The sequence below is a fragment of the Trachymyrmex cornetzi genome, unplaced genomic scaffold, assembly GCF_001594075.2.
Source record: "Trachymyrmex cornetzi isolate Tcor2-1 unplaced genomic scaffold, Tcor1.1 scaffold440, whole genome shotgun sequence".
In the NCBI taxonomy this organism is placed as follows: domain Eukaryota; kingdom Metazoa; phylum Arthropoda; class Insecta; order Hymenoptera; family Formicidae; genus Trachymyrmex; species Trachymyrmex cornetzi.
Genome location: NW_017299180.1, coordinates 77,743 through 89,530, shown reverse-complemented (window position 1 = coordinate 89,530; position 11,788 = coordinate 77,743). Strand labels below are relative to the sequence as shown.

Sequence of the window (11,788 nt, the reverse complement as noted above, 5' to 3'; positions counted from 1 at the left end):
ACTTTTTGATTCAGTATAGGCTGTTCTACCCACGTATGACAAAAAATGCGGTAGTCGCCAAACACCCTGTATACACAAACCTTCTCTTTCTCTCCTTCGACGATGCGATGCGTGACGCGCTCAGTGGAAACTCAGCCTAAGCGATTAAACAACAAACAAATTTGATTGGTTCTTATCTTTGCTTCCAACAAATCACATTTCTTGTTGAAAAGCACTCATAATGTGTGTTTTATTTGGCACTAAATACATTTAAATTCTTTCAATATGCTTTCTATATCTATATAGACAAAGAAAAACTAAAAGTTTACGACATGTCATTATAGACAGCCAGTTATATACGAGTATACGCAATAAAAGCCAGTTACATAAAGTTCAATAAATACCATTTATAGACATAAGTGTTTATAAATTTTAGAAACGTAATGGAGGTTAGTTATTTTTAATGAACGATTTCTTCTAATGCCTAATTTTTTTCACTTCTGGATAAGTTGCGGATAACTTTATCCAGGAGATATCTCCATTGTACTCCGGAAGATATCTCCTGGATAAAGTGTGTTTAGATGTGAAAAAATTAGGCATAATTGAGTTAATAAACACACGGATTTGTAATGGTTGTAAGCTTTAAATGTAACCCAGACAATATCCAAAATCAACACATACATAATGTAAAAGTTGTTTAATGATATCTTTAAGATTTATGTTCAATATCATTATAATATATCTTTAAACCTTACTTTCCGATTTTGGAGAATCATTGTTACCGACTCGGTCCGGCGTCCACTTGATAGGGAGTTGGAGGCGCTACGTGGCGCGCAGATAGGCAGTAAGGTGGACGCGACGTTAGTTTTAGTTTAGCAAGTTTATGTTCCAATGCAAGTAACACTCACATTGTCTCGTGCTTACAAATAAAGCAATTTTAAGTTTTCATCCATTGGCATTATTCACACCAATCCATAACATAATTTTGGCGCCCAACGTTGAGGCACGAGGCGAGGAAGAAATCAGAAAAGCATAAGTGAAAGCAGACAGACGCATAAAGACATTCTAGAAATCGTCGCAGTGAGAACGGACGGAAAACATGGCGGAATTGAAGAAGGCTAAATTAACGCGAGCTCGAGTCAAAGGACAAGTGACGCGGATTTTCAATTATATCTCAACAGAACAAGGCATCACATATCAACAAGCAGAGACCCGTTGTAAAAAACTGGAAGAATTGTGGGCAGCGTTCAATGAAAACCAACTACAACTGGAAGAATTACGCATAAAAGAAGAGGAACAATTGGAAGATGTGGTGAAAGAGGAAGAAGGAGAGAGAATCGTCTTCGAAACCATGTACTATGAAGCAACAGACAAGGTACGCAGCGTCATGGCAGAAACGCAACAAGCAGCAAATTTAGTGGTAATGCAAGAACAGCAAACGAATAGGGAACAGCCTCCAGGTACGATTAATGTTAAATTACCGACGCTAACCTTACCCGCGTTTGATGGTGAGTACGAAAAATGGATGTCTTTCAAAGATGCATTTACGTCCTTGATACATGATAATCGAAAGTTAACGGCAGTTCAGAAATTCCAATATCTGCGTAGTACGGTAAAGGGCGAAGCCTTACAAGTAATTAGTGGACTGAATACAACGAGCGAGAATTATGTAATTGCTTGGGACCTTTTGAAGGGCCACTATGAAAATAAGAAATTGATTATCAACAGTCATTTGACATGGTTATTGGAATTTCTGCAAATTACAAAGGATAAGCATAAAACATTGAAGCAGTTTATAGTACATATTAGCACTCATTTGAAAGCGTTAGAAGTGTTAGGACAACCCGTCAATCAATGGGATGCTATCATTATTTTTCTTGCTAGGAACAAGTTGGATTTTCATTCACAGCGTGAGTGGGAGGATGTAGTCGGACAACAAGAACAAGATCACATGCCAACGGTAGAAGAATTTCTTAAATTCTTGCAGGAAAGATGTCGAACATTTGAGATGTTGAACAGTGGAAAGGTTAAACAGGAGCCTACAACACAAGATAACACCAGTAAGAAGGTTGAGAAGCGAGTAGCGTTGGCAGTCACTACGCAAGCATGTCCGATTTGTCAGGAAAAGCATCACATTTCTAATTGCGAGGAATTCTTAAAAAGATCGGTTCAGGATCGAAAGGCAGAGGTAAGAAAGAAACAGCTGTGTATTAACTGTCTAAGAGCAGGGCACTATGTAAAAGAATGTAGGTCTTCAAGTTGCCGTAAGTGTTCCAAGGCGCATAACACGCTGTTGCACATAGATCAGGCGAGCGCACAGTCAGAGTCTGTCGCGAACCCTGATACGCAATCATCAGAAGAAACAGAGAAATCGACGACTACCCACTGTAATTTTGTTCATTGCATGAATCAAGCGGATGATTCTACACAGAATAATGTAGCATTAACAAATAGTAACAAGTCAAGTTCACATTCACTAATATTACTAGCCACAGCTCAAGTGTACGTTCGCGATGCTCAAGGGAAGCAGCAACAATGTAGAGTTTTGCTAGATCCGGGTTCACAGTCGCATTTAGTGATGAAAGAATTAGTTGATAAATTAAAACTGCCATGCAAAAGAGCGAATCAAATCATTAATGGTGTCATGCAGTGTTCGACGGAAATTAGATATTCCACGAGTCTACAGATCGAGTCCCGTCATACCAACTTTAAAGTGCAGATAGATTGTTTGGTGCTTCCTACCATAACAGAACGATTGCCACAAGTCAAATTAAACAAAGAAAACATTAAGTTACCTGACGACGCTAGAATAGCAGATCCCTCCTTCAACAAGCCAGGTAAAATAGACCTACTGATAGGCGCTGGCTTATTTTGGAAATTATTGTGTGTAGGTCAGATACAAGGTGGCCGAGGGAATCCTACGTGGCAAAAGACTCTTCTTGGATGGGTAATCGGAGGCGAGATGGTGCACGCGAATCCTAACAAAGCATCAACGTCGCTAATCACAACGAATCAAGCTCTACAAGAACAAATCGAGAGATTTTGGAAACAAGAAGATATTCAAGAACCGCGCTTACTCAGCAAACAAGAAGGTTACTGTGAAGAGCATTTTATCAACACATATTCAAGAGAGTCGGATGGAAGATTCATAGTTAGTTTGCCGAAGGATTCTCAAATTGCTCTCGGAGACTCACGGGAGACCGCGATGAAGAGACTGCTCGCGCTAGAAAGAAGATTTAAACGGCAGCCAGCCCTCAAAGAAGAATATGTTCGCTTCATGGAAGAGTACAAGGATAAGAGACACATGAGTACGGCATCTGGGGATGTCGCTTCCAGCAAGAAGCCATCGTACTTTATACCACATCAGCCTGTACTCCGGCCCGAAAGCACTAGCACAAAGCTCAGAGTAGTATTCGACGCATCAGCCAAGACAGACAACGGAAAGTCACTCAACGACATGTTGCTGCCTGGACCTAATTTGCAAAACAACTTGTTATATCTTATGTTACGATTCCGGACGCACTTGTACACAATAAATGCCGATATTGCAATGATGTTTCGGCAAATAAGGATAGTAAAGGAAGATCGCAATCTTCAGTTGATCCTCTGGAGATGTCAAGAATCTGAACCGGTAGAGGTATTCAGCTTAAATACTGTCACATATGGAACCGCCTGTGCGCCCTATTTGGCACAGTGTTGTTTGCAGAAACTAGCAGAAGAAGAGGGAGAATCATTCCCCCTTGCAAGGAAAGCACTTCAATCGGATTTTTACATGGACGATGTAATCACTGGATCCGACGATCTTGAAGAAACTATTATGCTGCAGAAACAACTTATGACATTACTAGGAAAAGGTCAATTTCCTTTGAGAAAATGGAGAGCAAACAATGAAAAGATATTGCAACATTTGACAGTGGATAGCAAGGCCGATGAACTATTGGTATTAAACAAAGAAGAGCCTCTGAAGGCACTTGGATTGCTATGGGATCATAGAACAGATCTCTTACACTGCAGTATAAGGGATATGGACCTTCACCGAGCCACTAAACGCACAGTATTATCGGAAATATCAAAGATTTACGATCCATTGGGACTTCTATCGCCTGTACTTATAGTCTCCAAAATCCTCATGCAAAGGCTTTGGTCCTTAGATGTTGGCTGGGACGAAAGCCTGCCGCAAGATCTATACACGCAATGGAAGAGTTATCGTTCATCTCTAAACCAATTACAGGAGATAAGGGTTTCTCGTTGTGTAAAGGAAGGCAACGCAAAGGCGAAATTTGATTTACATCGATTCGGAGACGCCTCCAAGAAGGCCTACGGCGCATGTATCTATGCAGTCAGCAAGGACGTGGATGGTAATTTACATTCAAGACTTTTATGCGCCAAGTCAAGGGTAGCTCCCTTAAAGACAATAACCATTGCAAGGTTGGAGCTGTGTGCGGCACTACTAGTGGCTCAGCTGTGTCACGAAGTACAAGAGGCATTAGGCGAAGCAACCAACAATATTCACATGTGGACAGACTCCATGATTGTGCTGGGATGGATAGAAGCCTGCCCCAGCACCTTAAAGACCTTTGTGGCCAATAGGATATCGAAAATACAACAGCTCTCGGCGAAAGATTCGTGGCATCATGTGGCGTCTGGCGATAATCCTGCAGATATCCTGTCGAGAGGAACCACTACTCAGCAACTAAAGGATAACAGCCTATGGTGGCATGGACCCAGATGACTTCGTTCAGAAGAAGAATGGCCAGAACGGCGTGAGAACATCCCAGAACTACCGGACAGAAGAGAAAAGAAGATCTCTGTTCTAATCGCAACTTCGTCACATTCAATATTACCCAGTGTATCTTCATTTGAACGGATCGTAAGAATTCTAGCTTGGTGTTACAGATTTGCCGAAGGTTGTCGTCGCAATAAACAAAGGGGCGGTGAGCTGAATAAGACAGAAATGGCTATCGCGAGGATAGTCCAACATGAGTCCTTTATCCAGGAAGTTCACAGTCTCAAAAAGAGGAGTGCTATCAAGGGGAATAGCAAGTTGATCGCACTGGACCCATTTATAGATAAGCAGGACCTAATCCAAGTAGGAGGTCGTTTACGGCATGCTGACTTACCGGAAGAAACAAAGCACCCTATCATACTGCCGTCGCAACATCACATAACTAATCTGATATTGAAGGAAGAGCATTTGAGGCTACATCATTGCGGAGTCGAGCAACTGTTAGCATCAAGCAGAAGAAAGTATTGGATTCTAGCCGGCAGAAGAGAAGCTCGAAGAGCAGTCCGCTCATGCCTAAATTGCTTTAGAACGCGTCCTCCCAACTTGTCTGTGAAGATGGGGGACTTGCCCAAGGAAAGGGTAACTGGATATATCCGTCCGTTTGCTATTAGTGGAGTGGATTATGCAGGGCCTATATTCATAAGGGAGAGCCGTCGCAGAGGACGTCACCCTACTTTCAAGGCTTACATTGCCTTATTTATTTGTCTCAACACAAGAGCTATTCATCTCGAGTTAGTCACGGATCTGACGACGAAGCGTTTTTGGCAGCTCTTCGTCGTTTTACCGGAAGGAGAGGAATTTGTTCCCGTCTGATATCCGATAATGGCACCAATTTTGTAGGTGCCTCTCGAGAACTTAAGGAATTATACGCATTTTTAAAGGAAAAGGAAGATACAATACAAACACTGTTGGCGAAGCAAAAAATAGAGTGGAGCTTTATTCCTCCGAGAGCCCCAAACTTCGGGGGTTCATGGGAGTCTGCAGTCAAAATAGTAAAAAGGCAATTTTACGCTGTGACCAAGGGTTTGGTCTTGACGTTTGAAGAATGTTACACTCTTCTCGTTGAAATCGAGGCGGTAGTAAACTCTCGACCAATAACTCCGTGCTCGAATGATCCTCAAGATTTGTTTGTATTAACCCCTGTCCATTTTTTGGTGGGAGATTTTTTGTTTCAGCCCGTACAAGGGAATTATGTTGATGTTTCTGATAAGTATCTAAGTCATTGGCAACACCTTCAAAAGATGCGGCAAGATTTCTGGAGGCGCTAGCAGACCGAATATTTGACAGAGCAACAACGTCGGAGTAAATGGGTTCGTGGAACTACAGCCTTGACTAAGGGAACTCTGGTACTCCTTAAGGACGAGCGTCTGCCTCCTCTCCAGTGGCATGTAGGAAGAATTACGGAGGAGCATCCCGGAGCCGATGGCGTAACTAGGGTGGTCACGGTCAGAACAGCACAAGGCCAGTTTAAGCGAACATCACGCAGCTTATGTCCCCTGCCTATGGAGGATGACCTCCTTACACCAAGAAGCAATTGATAAAGTAGTAATAGATAAGAAGATTGTTATGATAACCGATGATATGTATAAGTCAGAGTATAACTTGAAAGATAGCCTTTCAAGGGGGGAGAACTGTTACGGACTCGGTCCGGCGTCCACTTGATAGGGAGTTGGAGGCGCTACGTGGCGCGCAGATAGGCAGTAAGGTGGACGCGACGTTAGTTTTAGTTTAGCAAGTTTATGTTCCAATGCAAGTAACACTCACATTGTCTCGTATTTACAAATAAAACAATTTTAAGTTTTCATCCCTTGGCATCATTCACACCAATCCATAACAATCATCATACGTAAAACAAAATGCATTTTAATTGGAGGTTTGTTTAATTATAAACACACTAAAGATTGATTTAAAAAGGCAAATAAAGATTTTAATTAATATTATAGATAGAATTCAGTGATAGTAATGATGCAGATGAAACTTTATTAGCATATGATTCATCTGTAGGAAAAGAAAGGTATAATATATTTGAGTATATTAAAATATTCCTTATTCTCTGTTCTCTCTCAATGAGCAGAATGTCTATAAAATTGATACATATATAAGAACTTTACGATATTTTTCGGAGTATTTTAATAAAATATCTTAAAGATGTGTTTAAAAAAATTCTTAAAGATATCTTGAAGTTGTACCAATTTTAGATACTTTGCTCATTGGGCTATTTCATTTATTATGCATAGCCCTTTAAGAATTAATTATAAAAATGTAATATTACTTTTCAAAATTCTTGAATTACTAAATCTGGATTTGATTACAGTGCATCAAAAAATGAGAAAAACCGATTAAAAACAAAACACTGAAAGCAAAAATTTACAAATAAATGGCTTTCTCAACCAGAATTTAGTGCTTGGTTAAAACGTGACCAGAATAATGAATACAGAGCAAAATGTATGTAATGCCATTGTTCAATGAATTCATGGTAATTGTTCTTAGGTGACATGGGAAAAGTATGAGAAAATGCAAGCTGCAACTGTGAAACAGCAATCTATTTCATGTTTTACCAGGAAAATTCAATCTGCAAGTAAGGATATTATGTCAACTGAAATAAAATTGGTTGGATTTTTAATGGAACATAATCTGCCTTTTCGATTGGCAGATTATTTAACAGATTTGTTAAAAGATATTTGCTATTATCATCCTGTAATAGGAAATATTACTTTGAAAAGAACAAAAGCAATTAGTATTGCAGTAAATGTTATCGGTGCTTCCCATAAAGAGAAATTAGCTCAGATATTAAGAATCAATAAATTTAGTCTTCTTACAGACGAATCAACTGACATATCTTGCATTAAAATCGCTTGTGTTGTAGTGAGATTTAATAATACAAATTTAAAAAAAAGTTGTCAATGTATTTTGGGAGTTATACAAAATTTTTGATTCAAGCAATGCCAACGAAGATGCAACAGCAGAAAGTTTATTTAAAGGTATAATACAGTCTCTTGATAATTATTCAATACCTCTTTCAAATATGATAGGATTTGCTGGGGGTGATCCCGATTGATCACGGCTCGATTGGACACCACCAATCACAGCGACTGGTGCTTAGGAGCTTTGTAGTCTCAAGCGCTGTGAGTGGCTCGTGTCCAATTGAGCCGTGTCCAACTGGGTGCCACCCGATTTGCTACAGATGGATGTAATACAATGATGGGTCAATATAATTCTGTAGCTAGTAGATTGAGAGAAAAATGTCCTAATATATTTATTTTAAAGTGCGTATGTCATTCCGCACATTTATGCGCAAGTGAAGCTTGCAAAAGTCTTCCACGATTACTTCAAGATTTAGCAAGAAATATATACAATTTCTTTAAATTAAGTGCAAAAAAACAATGTCAGTTTCGTCAATTTCAAGAATTTGTTGATATGGCACCACATAAGATGTTACATCCATCTCAAACACGTTGGCTGTCTTTAATAATGGTGGTGGGGCGCATTATTGAACAATGGGAAGCTTTGAGATTGTTTTTCACCGATAGATGGTTAAGTGAATGATTGCAGGCTGCAGAACAAATTTTTAGAGAACTTAATAATCCGCTAACAAAATTATATTTTTTCTTCATTGAATGGATCTTACCAAAGTTTACGAATTTCAATCGTTTTTTTCAAACTGATGCAGTAGTCATTACTGAATTACATGAAAAAATAATAAATCTTTGTCAAAAAATTCTTCTATGCTATATGAAGAGAGATTATGTAATGAAAACTTCACTTTCTGATATCAATCCTTACAAGGAAGTTGAATGTATTCCAAATTCACAAGTATATTTTGGCATTAAAGAATTTCAAGCCATTAATGATCAAAATCAATTTTAAACAAAAAAGAGAAGGAAGAATTTTTTGGCCCTGCAAGGAATTTCTAAAGGTTTCATTTATTATCGATAACAAATGTTACCATATGTATTTACTTCCGTTTCTGTTATTTATATATTATATGTATAATTATGTTTAGATATCAGCACAGCAAATATCAAAACGCTATGATATGCAAAACTCTGTTTTGGAAAAACTTAGAGCATTGAATCCAAAAAACGTTTATCATTGTCATATCGTGATACAACCCCATCACTTTTTAATTTAATGAACACAATTCCGAGAATTTTGAATTACAATAGTACTAGGATAACTGTCCCTATTAATGTGCCTTTTAGCCAACTTGTTTATTACTGAATTAATTATTAAATATTGTAGGTTTAATTTTATCTGCTTGCAATCAATATCGGTTTTTCAACTATTTCTTTTTCTTCTAATATTTCTTTAATTTAAAAAATGTTAATACTTTATAATGTTTTTGACAAAAATAAAAAACATGTTTTTGTCCCTATTAGTGAGTCCTCCAACCGACGATGGCCCTATTAATGTGCCCCCAATTTGTGTGCCTATCTACATTTGATTCATTTTAACGTATAGTTACTGAAACAGGTAATAAATTTAAGATAATTGTTTAGGTTAATATTACATAAATCATTATTTCAATTATATTTATTTCAATGTACACTTATAACGCAACGTTTTCAACTCCAATACAGGGCACATTAATAGGGACAAGCTTAAAATTGTGCAGTACGTATTATTGGATTCACATAAATTCTTCATATCTTTTGAAAAATATTTAAAATAATTTAATACTCAAAAAATAAAATATTTTCTTCGGTAACGTATGCATTAACAGTTAACAGTTAACATTAACTTAACAAGAAAAAATATTTTTTCTTATTTATTCGTGCTAGTTTTCTTTATGACTTATCGAAATACAAAAACACACTAATAGGGACAGGCACAGTAATTGGGACAGTTACCCTATTATGCAAAAAATAGATGATCTATGGCGCCGTTTCCCACTTTCTACTGCTTTTTTAACAAAAGATATTGGAGAAGCCCATGTGGACAGATTTTGGAACGACATTTTGAATAATATAGGTGTTGCAGGAAAGTCTGAATTTTTGAATTAGCAACATTTCCTCTTGATGCCTTATACCTACCACATTCGAATGTAGATTGCGAACAAATTTTTAGTCGGATAATAATGTGAATTGAAAAATAGATTATTTTTAATATAATTTCAATATTTTTTTATGATAATTACTTAATTTTTATTTCAATTTATTTTACAAGTCAATTTAATAAAAACGAAATATAGAAATAAGTTAAAAATTGAAACCGTCAGCGGATCAATATTAGCAACAGAATGTATAAAGCAATCGTGCGCGCAAGAAGAAAACTCTAACTGCGTTACATTTCAGCCAACAGATAAAATGTTGGAAAAAATGACGACAAATATCTTATATCCAAAAAAAAAAATAAAAATGAAGTAGAAGAGGATGATAGTAGCGAAACAGAAATTAATTTATAAAGGCATAAAAAATATATATATATATATACGAATAAATCAATTTTTCATTATAAATATGTATTAATAATTTATTTACTTTATCCAAATATACATCACTATTGCTCGAGTTGCTAAAAAAAAGCGTACGACTATTTGTAGTACTATTTAGACATATGGTACGACATAAATACTACTATTTCTTTAAGTTGGTACTGCACTTCCTTCTCTGGCATCTGGCAACACTGGGCCTGATATAAACAATAAGGTGTATAAGTAACGTTGGCAATGACTCGATCATAAGCGTGCGATTAGCTCAGCGTAAATATTATTAGGCTACCATTCTAGAGATCGTGGGTTCAAATCTTGGCGGCGATGCGATGCGGTTTTCAATAATTAATTATACTTAATAAGACAAAAGTATAAGTATGCGAAATAGTAAATAATAACTTGAATTAGAAAAATAAAAGTAAATAACAACAAAAAATTACTTCCTTGTTAAGATATCAACCTAAATAACTCATCAATCTCAATAACAAATCTTTTTATTATATAAAAAAATAGTTTTTATTTAAGAAAATCTTTTGTTACGTATTAAAAATATATGTTTTTTAAAAAAGAACAGAACGAAAAAGGGGCTACGAGCCTAAAATTTAGTCGTTATTAAATTGAAATTATTAAGAAGTCACAGAATAAAAACATATCATTTCGTTATAATATAAACTTTAATTTGCCGGCAATAAACAATAAAACATAAACAAAACAAAAACAGACGTTTCGATCCCTGTTAGATCATTCTCAATGTTATAATATAAAAGTAAAACGGTGAAAATATTTAAAAAATTAGAATATAAAAATTATAATTTACTCTTAAACGCAAAACTTATAAGACTCACAGTATTCATGTAATAAAAAAAAAAATTCACGCTCAGTGTAACATGAAACTTGTACAACGGTTGTAGTCAGTAAAAATGTGAACTTCTGGACATAGTATGCGGATTAGAACGAAATTGTATCTGTTAAAACATATATAAAATTATTATTTAAAAAATATAATATTAAAAGTGCATAAAACAAGAAAAAAAATATGTTTTTTATTTAAAAAAAGTTCTAAAATTATATAAACTATTCTTTTAATTCTAGTAGCAAGAAATAACCAAAAAACTTCTTCAAATTAAAGAAATCGAGTTAGTGTCAATAAGTAACAAATAAATAACAATTTCACCCATTTGTGATGTCACAGTGACAAATTTTACATTGCATAAATGTTACATATGCATTTCATCTCAATAGATAATTGTTATATAGCAATCATGTCGCCGTTTCATGTTTAAATCATATCACTGTTATGTAACTACTATAGGTAAAATGGAATGACAAATTTGAGAACATTCTCTGTAAATTCATGTAACTTTTGATATAACTGCTATGAGTAAAAAAATTAAAACTATGTATGAGTTACGTGTTTGAAATGTATATGCTGAGGTAAATTATAGCGGTATATTTGCAAAATTAAATTTAGAAAGAAATTGTTCAATAATTAAGAAAAATATTTCAGCTATATATACACTACGCAAAAAAATTAAAGGATCACTTAAGTCCACCTCAAAAATAGGTCAAAATTCAGAAGAATGTAACTTCGT

General features: G+C 36.0%; 2 protein-coding genes across 2 annotated transcripts; both read left to right on the top strand.

Moving 5' to 3' along the window:
- Window positions 1–1,078: 1,078 nt before the first annotated feature.
- Window positions 1,079–4,711, top strand: LOC108764624 (uncharacterized). The gene has a single exon (XM_018512948.1). It carries the CDS (start codon window positions 1,079–1,081, stop codon window positions 4,709–4,711), a length of 3,633 nt encoding a protein of 1,210 aa, XP_018368450.1.
- Window positions 4,712–4,933: 222 nt separating this feature from the next.
- LOC108764623 (uncharacterized) lies at window positions 4,934–5,578 on the top strand. The gene has a single exon (XM_018512947.1). It carries the CDS (start codon window positions 4,934–4,936, stop codon window positions 5,576–5,578), a length of 645 nt encoding a protein of 214 aa, XP_018368449.1.
- Window positions 5,579–11,788: the final 6,210 nt, after the last annotated feature.